Below are 14,244 nucleotides of genomic sequence, written 5' to 3'. Positions count from 1 at the left end.
ATTTGTGCAGATCCGATGAGAAAATATTTTAGGGGGGGGGTGTTCGAGGTCGAGGCCAGCATTTATCCCCTATAAAGTTACCATAAACTTTACAAAACTATAAGCTTTAAAAAACAATCATCATTCCGAATGCCGAAACATGACAGCCAATACGAGTCAGAGTAACGTTAGGGCAGAAATGTTTTCAAAGTCTTTTACACCGCGAGTCTGAGAACTGGACACACTGCCGAACAAAGAACCGCACGTCGGAAAGCAAGCCTGAGGTAAGTTAGCTTACAATGTTAACTGTCCTGTCAGATACAGACAGCGATGTTGCCAATGTCATTATTTTTTATTTTGACATAGAAGTGGGCGAGATAATATCGCGAGTGGGCGCGGGCGCCGTGAGCGCTGAGCGAGCAGGAACAAGTATTCATTGCGCGGCTCGCGAGCCTCATGCAGCTCGCCAAGCTTTAATTTGTGGCTCGCAGTTGCATGACGGTAAATAATACGGTGATATGATAATGCATTCACTATAGATATTTTATAAAAACATAACAAGTAGGGCTTTAACATAACCCGTTAAAAACTCAAAGTGTCAGCTCTATTACAAATTATTTCGATCGGATTGAAAGGGGTGGTTTATCGAGAGAACGTGAAAAAACTTGATCGATTGAAAACCGAAACTGAAAGGACGACGTATGACGCGCTGAACAAGCTGTTCTCCTGATTAATAAAGTGTCATATAAATGAATATCCTTTCATTCTATAATTCTCCTTTCACTCAGCATCTGTGAAGTGAAGCAGGACAACGGCTCACCAGTGCTTGTTTCAGATTATCATACAGACGACTGGTTTGGGGCATTTTTGGGATAAATAGTAGTAGTAAATAGTTTTTTTTCTCTGAGACCCGATGAAATACGTAGATCAGCGGCCCATTGGTTCTTTTCTTGATTGACACTGGGCTAGCCCAATCACATCTTTAATGTGAAGTATAGAAATATACTCTTTCAAGTATAGAAATTAGTACAAAACTAATTATGAAAGTTTCCTTTATTTTTCAGTGCATTTGTTTTACAATAGGCTATATGGCTATTACTATCATGGGATTAATATTATAACTATTATTGTAGTAGTAATGTAGACAGACACTGTAACTAAAAGAGTTTTGAAATTTTCTTTGTTTAATTTGCACCAGATTGATGAATTTCACATTAAAAAGCACAACATTTTCTCATTCCCCCGAACCCCCCTAGAGTGGCAGAGGACCACTCATCACAGTGATCCAAAAATCCTGTGAGAAACACTGGTAGCCTACTACAATGCCAATGCAGATTACAAGTTGTTTTTGTTGTTGTTGTTGTTTCATTTTTTTTTTTTTTTGGGGGGGGGGGATATATGCCGCATCCTTCTCACCTTTTTTACCCCTGACCTGTTTTCATGCCTGATTAATAGTTAGTAAGGTAGATGTTATGTTTATGTATTGGGTGGATTAAGGGATGTAGAATATGGTCAAGCAGAATAATGCATTAATATGTGCTTAATAAGTACTAATAAACAGTAGTAATATGCATGCTAATAAGCAACTAGTTAATAGTGAGAATTTGACCCTAAACTAAAGTGTTACCATCTATTTGGCAACAGTGGCTTGGTTCTGGTATATATATATATATATATATAAGTATATGAAATGTATAAAATCGCCCTTTTAAGCCATTTCAATGCAAGCTCATAATTATAATGAGATTGTCAAGAATACTGTCAGTTTTGTTCTATACACCAGCAGGAATATGTCTTTCCTAAGCTTCCGTCACAGCAGCATCACACTTCCCGCTGGATCTCTCGCTCTCCTGTTTTCTCTTTCTCTCCCCTCCGGTCAGACTCCCTCCTCTGCAGCGTCACAGCTGAGCTGCGGTTGCCATGGAGACCTGTGACATCAGCCGGAGCGTGGCGCTCACTGCAGTCATTTGTTTGCGGTGCGAAAGGGAGAGGTCATGATGATGCAGGCCTGTTGCCAGGGCAACTTCACTCCCGTGATTTCTGCTCTCCGCAGATGGGCAGCGAAGGTGCATCGCGACGAGGTTAAACCTCTCACATGATCTTAGCCGTCCGTGTCCATATAGGGCAGCATTTGCTTTTCGCTCATCCACGGAGATGCTAAATTAAGGGTAGAGCTGAGCGCGGCTTCGGAAAGAAATCGGAATGTTTTGAGGGCAAATCCCAGGTGGTGAATTTCAACTGGAGAGCTGGAAATCTCTGGATGGATGCTCCTTTTAGGGCCTAGTCATTTTTCATTTGAATTAAAGTCATCCATGTGAAATATGTAATTAGCTAGAGTGCACAGGAATCCTGCCAGGGAAAACTGAACTCCAGCTTTCTGCTTTCTGTCAGTTACGGGAGTTGCAACACAGCTCTTGGTCAACCGTGCATTCATTATGATGACCTCTCAGCAGTTATTGGCCTTTGTAATATATTAGGTTTGCATTATTTTCATCCTAAACTAACTGCTTTCTCAGCATAAATGTACCTTTTGTACCATCAGTACTACCTTTGTATTATATTTCAAGCATTTGAGAGACTAATTCTTTCAAACTAGGGTCATTTAAAAGTGATTATTAGAGCTTCTGTCAGTGTCTAACCAGAAACATAATGTGATCGATCATGTTCAGAGTTGAGCTGCATTTGAATCGCACTAGAGTTTGTTGTCCCCCTTGGTGCGGTTCGTTAGCCTGGCTCCGCCCTCCTACGAACTTCCGCTCATTTTTCATTTTCCTTCAGTACTAGGTCTGGGATTGCGGTGTATTCTTGGGTTTTCTCTGATCAATTTTTTGCAGGTCCAATCAGCGAACAGAGGGAGTGGCTGAGAACGATGACGTTGAGGTTGTGCGCTAGTTTGAGTCGTCATACGTTACGACCAAACGTTAGCGATTGGTTATGGCAGATCCAGAGTGGCTCTGGGCAGATCCAATAGTTTTAAACTTCAACAGAGTACCCGCCTTCAAGGAAGTTAACGCTTGTCAATGGAGAGAGGCCAGACTCTCTGTACAAATGAAATGTACGAGAGTCTGGTAGAACCAGGCTAGCGGTTCGTTTGGGCAGGTGTGAATACAGCAATCACACTCGGGTGCGCACCAAAAGCGGACCAAACGAGCGTACTGAGAAGACCCAACTGCCAAAGAACTGCGCATTTTGGGTCTAAACCAGCTGCCGTAGTCAGCGGCACTGTGCATTATGGGATGAGGACTAATGTTTGTTGGTAGTTTGCACTTTTAGCATGGCAGCTCGCGGACACACTTGGAATTGTGAGGAGGTGCGGAGCCTCATAGAAATGTGGTCTGATGACCATATTCGGTAGCCTGGTCCTACCAGACTCTCATACATTTAATTTGTACAGAGAGTCTGGCCTCTCTCCATTGACAAGCGTTAACTTCCTTGAAGGCGGGTACTCTGTTGAAGTTTAAAACTATTGGATCTGCCCAGAGTCACCCAGGATCTGCCATAACCAATCGCTAACGTTTGGTCGTGACGTATGACGACTCAAACTAGCGCAGAACCTCAACGTCATCGTTCTCAGCCACTCCCTCTGTTTGCTGATTGGACCGGTAAAAAATTGATCGGGGAAAACCCAAGAATATACAACAATCCCAGACGTAGTACTTAAGGAAAATAGAAAATTGAGCGGAAGTACGTAGGAGGGTGGAGCCAGGATACATATTCGGTCCCAACTTTCAAAAACTCACAAGAACAGCGAAATCTTCGCTTGTTTAGCAAACCGCTCAGGGAAAGGGGATTTCATAGATTCTGTTGGAATTTTCCCGCAATTGGTTTAATTCTGACCAAAAGAAATGCAGTTATGGAAATATGTTCACGACACATCTGGCCAACGAGTGATGTGGATGTTGTCACGTGACTGCATTTTGGTTCGTCTCATCAACTCATCAACTGATTCGGACCAGAGCAATCAGTGTGGTGTGAAAAGGAACCAAAACGCATGAAAAATGCTACAAAGTATAATTTTTCGCCCTTGGTCCGGTCCAAATTAACCGAACTACTGATGTGAAAGCACCTTTAGTGTGTTTCAGTACCAGAGTATTAATGTAGTTTATCCAGCCTAGATGCACAAGTTTAAGCATCAAGGAATTTTAAGTATTAAACTTGGTTGTGTTACTCATCCTGTACAGACATCACTGATTCGTCAAATGATGAATATCGTAATTGAATTGCACAAGCAAGGTCATCGTCTCTTCTTGTGTGGTTATCTTCACTATTGTGAGTTCATCTCATACATCTGATAGAGTGCAAACTCAACAAAAGTGAAGGAAACCGCGGCGAGGTTAAAACCATTGCTCTGAAAAACTGGGTCTCAACTGGTGAGTTGTGACCCAAAATCAGGTCACAAGTCTGATAGGGTCGTGATTAGAGAGGAAAAACAATGCTAAATTCTGTGCTTGTTGAACATAAGCAGTTCATTATTATATAACTTTGTTTTGCATTAAAAACACGAGACGGTTATAGTTTCAGTCGTAACAGGCTTGTCTGTTACAATTATTTATTAATAAGTAGGGCTGCACGATTAATCAAAATAAAACTAAAATCCTGATATGGATTAGTGCGATTATCTAATTGCAAAGACTGGAATTTGATTAAATATATGCATTGCATATATCTTAGTAAAGCGCTGTGTCCTTACGCGTGAGCAGCTCATTATTCGCTGGTGTTTCCAGCGGCTCGGTTCAGAGTAAATGCTGCTCCACATCATCCCCATCTCTGCATGTCCTCTGAGTTTAGGTCAATCTAACATGCATTTGGGAAGCAACAGGCGGCAAACTTCTTCACAAACTTGTAGCACTCTCCTTGTGGTTATCTGTTAAAATAAGTTTGATGGTTTAAAGGTGCTGTATATAACTTTTTCACTCTACTAAAGCATAAAAATACCATAATATGTTTGCATATATTTAGGAAACATGCTAAGTTCACTTACTCGTTTCTCTGAAAAACACTTCTACAGCCAGTTATTTTACTTTGAAATGTGCGTTTCCAGGCTGGAATGTTTGTTATCGTTTTGGTCTGTGATACTGCACGTTGCCAATTTTAATTGTCCATTGCGCTCATTCCTGTTGCGTGTGCTCAAACTGGCAACCCGTGTGAACGCCGTCCAGTCTGAAGAGCAGGTGCCGGGAGAAACGACGATCTCTGATATTTTGAATTGGACTGCAATACCTATTTCGACCACTAGCTGTTGTTTTTACATACTGCACCTTTAACATTTGAAAATGAAGAAATTTCGTTATGAAATTTGGCACACAGATAAAGAATAGTCCAAACATTAACCACACCCATTTTTGTGTATCTAACTCAGTCCCTCTAGCGCCACCAACTGTCCAAGGTTTCACTTACGTTTATGCTAATAACTTCTGAACCGTAAGAGCTAGAAACAAAATTAATAATTTTTCAGTCGTCTTTTCCTGTCCACTCCTAGACGATTTGTCCGATATATTGCTGCCAAAAAGTTATTAAAAGCTTTTTGATAATCCCAGCCGTTCTCAAATAACGTGTGAACGAATTCGACAAAGAGCACACCAAATTAATACGAGGCTGTATCTCTGCAACGCTTTTGCATATTGAGACGAATCTTGGTACATGTCATCACAAGCATGACCTGAGGCTATATGCAGTGTTTCAACACAGTGCCACCTACTGGTCAGGAGATTTTTGCTGATAAATTCTCAAGTTTGCCCAAAAATCGTAAAACTGGTCTCTCTTTTGATTCAGTGCAGAGCATACCGAGTCAAATTATACCCAATCTTCCTATGTTGCCCATTTTGGCAATGCCCCCCCACCCCAAATCGTGCAGCCCTGTTAAAAATGATCATGTTTGTTTTTAAGGACAATTTTGTTACTTTTTGTACAGTTTTGGTGCTAAATCAAAATCACTTGACAAACAAACACTCTGTATTGATACAAAATCGTGGGGGAAAAACATTGCAATATTATTGTACTGCACAGCCTTATGGTGTCAAGACCACACTTCTCTAAGGTGTATGTGTGTGTGTGTGTGTGCATGCATGCATGCATGTGTGTACGCGGGATTAATTGTAGCGAGTGCGGGGCCTGATGCCATCTGTCAGCACCATAATGAAGTGCTGGCGACTCCACACTGGGAGGATGAGCAAAAACAGATACCCCAGCCCGTTCCCTCTCCCGCCTGCCATTTGTCTGTCTGTCCCCACCTCCAGCTGCTGACAGCTCACCTCTCTAACTAGAAGACGTGAATGGTCCGTTTCTTCCTGCTCTGCACATGTGAGCTACAAACCTGCGGATGCCTCGAATGGGCTCCAGCTTCACATGCATTATGTGGAATGTGTTGGTCTGGTGTCAGTCCTGACTAGGGATGGGTATCATTAAGGTTTTTACTCTTACCGATACTGCTTATCGTTCTGGTACTTTAACGGTACTCCTATCGTTTCTTTTTGTTATATTATATACAGTGTGTGTATATATATATATATATATATCCATATCACCCTGTAACCCAAGACTGGTTTCCCACTGAAGCTAAGCGGGGCTGAGCCTGGTTAGTACTTGGATGGGAGACCTCCTGAGAAAACCAGGTTGCTGCTGGTAGAGGTGTTAGTGAGGCCAGCAGGGGGCGCTCACCCTGTGGTCTGTGTGGGTCCTAACGCCCCAGTGTAGTGACGGGGACACTATACTGACAAAGAGCGCCGTCCTTCGGATGAGACGTTAAACCGAGGTCCTGACTCTCTGTGGTCACTAAAAATCCCAGGATGTCTTTCGAAAGAGTAGGGGTGTAACCCCGGCATTCTGGACAAATTTGAATGCCACTGTCCATCATGGCCTCCTAATCATCCTCCTATATATACTGATTGGCTTCATCACGGTCTCCTCTCCACCAGTAAGCTGGTGTGTGGTGGGCGTTCTGGCGCAATATGGCTGCCGTCGCATCATCCAGGTGGATGCTGCACATTGGTGGTGGTTGAGGAGATTCCCCCCTTCTATGTAAAGTGCTTTGAGTGTCCAGAAAGGCGCTATATAAATGTAATGAATTATTATATATATATATATATATATATATATATATATAATGTACAGTGTATATATAAACAAATTAAGAACATAACTAACATTGCTTTATAATCTGAAATGTAAAATATCTATAGCAAAAGAAACCGCAATGTCTAAACAAAATAAATATAAAACATCCATTTGTAAATGGACCAGTTTGCAGGCATTTGTGTTTTATATGCATAAGATACAATAAGAAAAATAACAAGGAAACAGGATAAAAATGAAATTCAGTGCTTTAATTTCAGGACTGTCTGCTAACATTACTGTTCAGATAAGTAATATGGCCTACAAAAGAAATCTAATTAAGTAATCAAAGGTACAATAACTGCATAGTTTTCACTGTAAAGTATAAAGTATAACGTGCTTGTCTAAAGTATAATTTGTTTGTCTACTTGCGGTGCGTTTTCGGAGCGCACACACAGTTGGAAACAATACATTTTGCGTGGATTGTTGTGGTTTTATTATCAAACACGTCCCGCAATTTAGCAACTGTAGAAGACTGCATTTTACTACAATCACCGATTGTGCTGATTCTGATGTTAAGTTTGGGTTTTAGAGAGGAAGGAATGTGCACCGCTGTGAAGCGAATGAAATTTATTAGTTTGACCTTAAATATCTTCTTTTTATAATCCTTGGAAGCCAAAATCTAAATATAATAAAAAATTGGATTAATATGACAGCCCTAAAGTGTAACCAGACTCTGTAGCTCCGCGACAGCAGAACCGTTAACGTCTGAGCTTATCGATACTGCAGTCTTTCATAGTTTAGCACCAGGAATCATTTAATACCGGGTTTCGGTACCCATCCCTAGTCCTGACAGTGCAGTTTGACAGAAAGAGAGAGAAGCAGCTGTCTGACATTGAGATATGCACGGCCGCTGTTCCCTCGCTGGCACGGGCCTGTGCTTTTAAAATGGAAATGTATTGCTCACCACGTATCCGGCGATTGAGGATGAATTAAAAACCTGAAACTGAGAGACCAAGAGCGATCGTTTCTCAGGCGTCTCGGCTGCGAGACAGTTTGGCACTTGCTGAGCACGGGCTGATGTTGCTCCAGTTAGCAATTTAGCTTTCTGCTGCTTGTGTTTCCTCGTGTCTTGTGCCAGTCAGAATTGTTTGAAATTCAGGATCGAAGAATATTAAAACTTTCTTCGTCTCTGGAACAAACTTCACCTTAATGAAGGTCTTTAAAGGGGTGGTATAATGCCCCTTTTTACAATATATAAAATAAGTCTCTGTTGTCCCCAGAGTGTGTATGTGAAGTTTTAGCTCAAAATACCCCACAGATATTTTTTGAGGGTGAGCAAAAACGCATTGTTTTGTGTGTCTCCCTTTAAATGCAAATGAGCTGCTGCTCCCGGCACAGCGGGCGGAGCTGATTGGTTAATTGATTAATCTTCTAGTCTTTGATTAGCATATTCTATCAAATTGCTCGTGTGGGAACTGTTGTAAGATGCCTACAGAGTGACATGCTATTGCATTTGTGTTACGCACTATATTGCATGTGAAAAGACAGATATGACTCCCAAATGTGCAAAAAGCAAATATCTTCCTTTGCTTTGAACTTTGAGCGTTGTAACTTTGCAGATGTTGTTTATGCTCAAACTGCAACATTACACACTAACTAAAGTTAGAAAAGTGAAATCATGATCAACCACCCCTTTAAATAAGCGTTGTCACCTTTTAATCCCACTATCATCTTGATAATGCAGAGTCACGGCTGATGGGATCTGTGTGGCCATCTGCCCTGCGAGTGTGCCAGCTCCACTGGACTGTCATCATCCGTCTTTTATTTAAACATAGAGGACGCATAACAATTACATAATTACACCTACATTCATGTCAATTTGTCAAATAGTAATGTAAAAAAAAACCCGCTTTCAGGGGCCCGGGACACACAGTCTATACACTCTAAAAAATGCTGGGTTGTTTCAACCCAATTTTGGGTAAAATATGGACAAACCCAGCCGTTGGGTTAAATTTTTACATTACATTTTTAACCCAAAGTTTGGGTTTGTCCATATTTTACCCAAAATTGGGTTGAAACAACCCAGCATTTTTTAGAGTGTAGTAGACTTAAGTGGGCAGAACTTATCCTTTAATGGCTTCACAAGTAAGTTGATCTGCCATTAGCCACCAGATGCTTCCAACTACCTTCGAATGACCTTCTCAAGCGAGGCAGATATGAGGCATGTGCCACCCTGACTGGCACAGTGGGCCTTCTCCCAAAATTCACAGCTCTGGAGCCTTGCCAAGACTGTACCCTGTTTTTTACGGTTCTGTCTGCTGGAATTCACAGTGAGACTTGGCTTATCTTACTGACACAAAGCTGAAGGTGTGGCGTTCCTTGATTGGCCAACACCAGTAGCGCTCGGCTTGTAATTGACTTCTGTTGGGTTGGAGTCAATTCTGTTTTGGGATAGACTGTCACCTTTACATTAACGTTGAGTTTCGAGTGTCCCAAGATGTTTTAAGATTCAAGCTTTGCTTAATATTATCGATTTAACTGCATTGGCACTATTAGATGAGAACTAAATTGAGCTGGATAATGACACTAACTAGCGATGTACCATTCATGATTTTTCATGGACAATTCGTTTATTTATTTTTTTACAAACAAATTGGCTGATAACAGTTGTCATTTGCTGATTTTTTTCTTCTTTGTTTAAGCACATTTATTTGTTGGCTATTTGCTTTTATAACAAGCAAACTGGCCTTAAACCAAAAATATCTGTAGCCATTAGAAATGACAGACAACCACTGCATTTTAATCACAATCCAAACAAAGATTCTCCACACGTGTAGCTTGAGCAGTTGTTTTTTATTTGAATTATTAGATTATATAATTTCAAGGTTTAAAGCAAAAACAGAATTATCTAACTTTAGCTTTGTGAAATTATGCTGCATAATACACCGGCACACACACACAAAAATGACTTAGACTAAATTAAATAATATATTTATTATATTTATAACATAATGTTTCCACACAAATTACATTTTGGGAAATGATTGCAATGCAGTTTGTGCGCAGTTCCGAAATCGAGATCGGCCAAAATAAAACTAAAAACTTTGTTTGGAGCAAAAACCGGCCATTTCTGATTTATGGCTGGTAAACCGGTGCATCTCTAACACTAACTTTGCAACATTGACACTGTTATTGTATTGAGCAGAACAATGATGACACTATTGTCTTCTGTAGAGCTGAATTGAACTTGTTTCATAAATGCAACTGACAGTTATTGAAATGAATTGAAACAACAGATTTGAACTGAATTGAGCTTCATAATACCACTAACTTTGCAACATCGACACTGTTATTGTTGGAAGTGTATTGAATCAACATTGAACTAACTTGAGCAGAATAATGACACCATTGTCTTCTGTATATATAGCTGAGTTGATCCTGTTCCATAATTGATGAGGTTTACAATATTAACACTGTTATTTTCCTGTTTATTAATGTGATGCTGCTTTGAAACAATCTGTATTGTATAGTTTTATATAAATAAATGTGCCTTGACTTCAATTCCAGCCCATTTGGAAGTCTGTGAACCGTAATCTCTCGATCTTTCCCTCCCTGCAGAAAAAGAGTCGTGAAGAGAGCGAAGGCGAGGGCAGCGGCGTGGAGATCCTGGAGAACCGACCCTACATAGACGGCCCAGGCGGCTCTGGTCAATACACACATAAGGTTTACCACATAGGCCAACACATCCCTAGCTGGTTCCGCTCTATCTTGCCAAAAGCCGCGCTTCGTGTGGAAGAGGAATCCTGGAACGCCTACCCATACACTCGTACTCGGTGAGTGCCATAGCTCCTAATAATAAAACCCTCTGGCTCTCTTTCAAGAGTACTCCAGATGAAAATCCAAAACAGCTTTTAATATTCAAGTCAGGCCTTGTTGTTCTGGTCTTAAATAATAGATCTGTTTACTTTCTTAAAGATTATCCTCATTTTCAAAGTCATGATTTTGTTTTTTGAGCTCTACTAGAATAGGTTTTCATGCTTGAATGTTTAAAAAACACATTATTATTTCCCATATTTGACATTGTTGCAGCTACTCTTTCCAGTCTCTCAGTAACACTCTATGTACCGTATTTTCCGGACTATAAGTCGCATCAGTCAAAAAATGCGTCATGAAGAGTAAAAAAACATATATAAGTCGCACTGGACTATAAGTCGCTTTATTTTGAAATTTATTTCACAAAATCCAAGACCAAGAACAGACATTTAATCTGGAAAGGCAAGTTATTCAGCTCCACAACAGCACACAGAACAACAGGCTAAATAGGTATGTTAACGTAACACATTAACAGTTATTCAGCGACACAATAGCATAAAGAACGTATACCTGGGAGGCTGAATAGGCTTAATTAACATAACAAGCCAGCGAGTCCAACAAGTTACCGGTAAGCAAGTTCACCAAGCTCCCGCAATCTCATTCCCGCATTCTTCATCCTCTGTGTCGCTTCTGAACAACTCCGCTAACTAGAGCGCCCTCACGCGGCTGTAGACGGTAATGTTTTCTCTTGGTTCATCTCAGTCAGTATGAATTCCTGTATGAGTTCCTTTCTTTATGAAGCCCCTCCTTCTGAAAAGTGCAAGTTTGAGCACGTTTGAAATTTTCAAAATGTCATGTCCCTTACCATGACTGCGAGTTTCAACACACTACTAACTAACTCAACCAGGCCCCGCCCCTTCATTCTGCATATGAATGCTTTAAATGAGGAATGTTGTGACGTGTTTGTTCCCAGAAGAAACTCAAGACTACAATGGAGGCGTTTCAGGAGTTCAGAAACACTGACACTGATATAGAGAAGAACTCTCGCTGGAGGGACTTTGTACTTTGTAACTTTGCAGAGCTTTTTCATCCTCAAACGGCAACAATACACACTAAAGAAAGATGAACATATAAAGAAGCATAATATGACCCCTTTAAAGCATCTTTCTGGTCTTATAGTGAATGTTGCAATGATGCGCGTTATTCCATGAGCAGAGTTTCACGTTGAGTGCAGCTTAGGGATAAACTTCCACTGCAATAAACATGTATCTGTTACCTAATGAAGGGGTCATGGTAGGTATAGACAACACCTGTGTGAAGAGAGGATAAGCTCGCATGAACCTCTGGTAATGCATGACACTGATATGATGAAATGACATCTGAGTTAATCTCTCCTCGCCTGTCCTGCAGCTACACGTGTCCTTTTGTCGAAAAGTTTTCCATCGATATCGAGACGTACTACAAGCCGGACACGGGCTGCCATAATGACGTCTTCAACATGTCCTCGGCCGAAAGGAGACAACGGGATATAGGTATTGTTGCACTTTCTTTATTTTCATTCAGCAGGCATGCTTGGCGCATACATTTAATTGATGCTTTTGACGGTTTCAAAATATTCAAATCAGCAAAACCACAACTGGGCATCTAGAACAATTGAGTTTCCTAGAGGTCCAGTAGTTAGCATGCTTTTTACCACGTGAGAACTGCCTTCTTCTGTATCCAATCTCAAATAATCTCAAGCTCTCGAGTCATGCCTCAGTGTTTAAGATGCAGACAGCGTGTCGCTTCATTGACATAGTATCATGCTGCTGCTGGGTAACGTACCGCTGCACGAGAGCCCCATTGCACTCTGGGACAGGTACTGGAGGCTTTCTGAGCCGATCACAGACAGACGCAGGCACTGCAGGGGGAAGCGCCCTGTGAATGCTGTTACATAACTCCATTCCTGACTGAAAACATGTACCTTTGTCAGTGTGCTGTGGAGACACCTAGAGGCCGTCTGCGGACAGGAAACAACCCAAGATCAGCAACTGTGAATAATCAAAGACCTACAACGTTAGATTAAGACAGAAAGATTAGAGATCTGAATTAAGAGTTGTTCTTTGAGAAAAGGCAAGTGAATAAACAAATAAGTGTAAAAGATTACGATTCCACTCAATGATTATGGTTTCTTAATTATTTAATTAGTAATTGTTTTAGTAGTTTCAAAGATGTTACTTCCACTGTCACAAACGGATTCTTATGTGTGTGTGTGTGTATATACATGTATATGTATACAAAAATTATATTTTTATTAATGCATATTTGTTTTTCCAAACAAAGCTCCATTTATGAATATGACAAAATTTCCTGTTTTAATGGATTAATGGAACGACCCGATTCCTAATGCTAAATGAGAAAGACTTTATGACACATACGACAAACAGATAAACTAGGTTTTACGGCCTCAGACAACTCAAGGTCCATGTTATTACCCTCTATAAAATCTCTGTGATGAACTGATTTGGTTTGCATTAATGGATTAAATATGAACCCCCGTTCACCATTCGTGCCTTGTTCAACCCCCCCCCACATACAAAAAAAATATGCAGTCGCTAATGGAAGCAATTGTCTTTCACAGATCCTATCGATATTGTGAAAGATTTCATTGCCCCTCACGAGTACCTAGTTGAAGAGGACCCTAAACTCTACAAGTCGAATAAAACCCAGCGGGGCCCCCTGTCTGATGACTGGATCGCGGAAATCAACAGCAACCCCGGCAAAATGCCCGTCATGTGCGCTTACAAGTTGTGTAAAGTGGAGTTTCGATACTGGGGCATGCAGTCCAAGATCGAGCGCTTCATTCATGATGTGGGTAAGTGTTTGGAAATATTCAGACACCTCCTTGGGATTTTATATATATATATATTTATATCCAGTGAATTTATTATCAACTTGGTACCAGTACCAGTCAGTGGTGTCCTCCACCATATGTCCACCACTGTTATTAGCACTGAGAGGACATTTGTCTCTCCAATAATTCTACATGAGTCAGCTGATCCATCTGTTGCATTTGTGCGTGAATTGATGCTTGGTAACATCCTGTTATCGTTGTGCGTGGGTGGGCAGCAGGTGTCAAGCGTTTTGTCAGGAAAAAAAGCCCTTAATCATTAACCTGCACTTAATGAAAACGAGATTGATGCAGTGCGGATCCAGTGGAAATCAACGAATGGAGAACCACCTTCTGACTACATCAGAGCAGAATTAATTTCCTTTCCATGTGCCGTTCGCTTGCCGCTTAATCTTTTTTATTACTTCGATTTCGGCTTGTTTATTGGCTCCTTTCTCTGATAATTTGCAAGCGGACTGTTGTTGTTCCTCATTTGCGAAAGTCTTTAACTTCTTTGGCTGATTCGCTTT

At 40.9% G+C, this 14,244-nt stretch overlaps 1 protein-coding gene across 6 annotated transcripts in view; it reads left to right on the top strand.

The window, feature by feature from the left end:
• The window catches only part of pitpnm2 (phosphatidylinositol transfer protein, membrane-associated 2), a 63,649-nt gene that overhangs the window by 25,922 nt on the left and 23,483 nt on the right, over positions 1-14,244 (top strand). For 5 of the 6 annotated variants that reach the window (XM_079599186.1, XM_079599184.1, XM_079599185.1 and 2 more), the window contains exons 3-5: positions 10,651-10,865; positions 12,256-12,377; positions 13,466-13,699. In XM_079599186.1, the coding sequence (XP_079455312.1) occupies positions 10,651-10,865; positions 12,256-12,377; positions 13,466-13,699 (571 nt within the window). Of the gene's footprint in view, positions 1-10,650; positions 10,866-12,255; positions 12,378-13,465; positions 13,700-14,244 lie in introns of those variants that run through there. The other variant, XM_079599187.1, reaches the window with a different exon arrangement.

This window comes from Phoxinus phoxinus (assembly GCF_949152265.1).
Source record: "Phoxinus phoxinus genome assembly, chromosome: 23".
In the NCBI taxonomy this organism is placed as follows: Eukaryota; Metazoa; Chordata; class Actinopteri; order Cypriniformes; family Leuciscidae; genus Phoxinus; species Phoxinus phoxinus.
The sequence above is the reverse complement of the archived record's forward strand: the minus strand, read 5'-3'. Positions and strand labels throughout refer to the sequence as shown.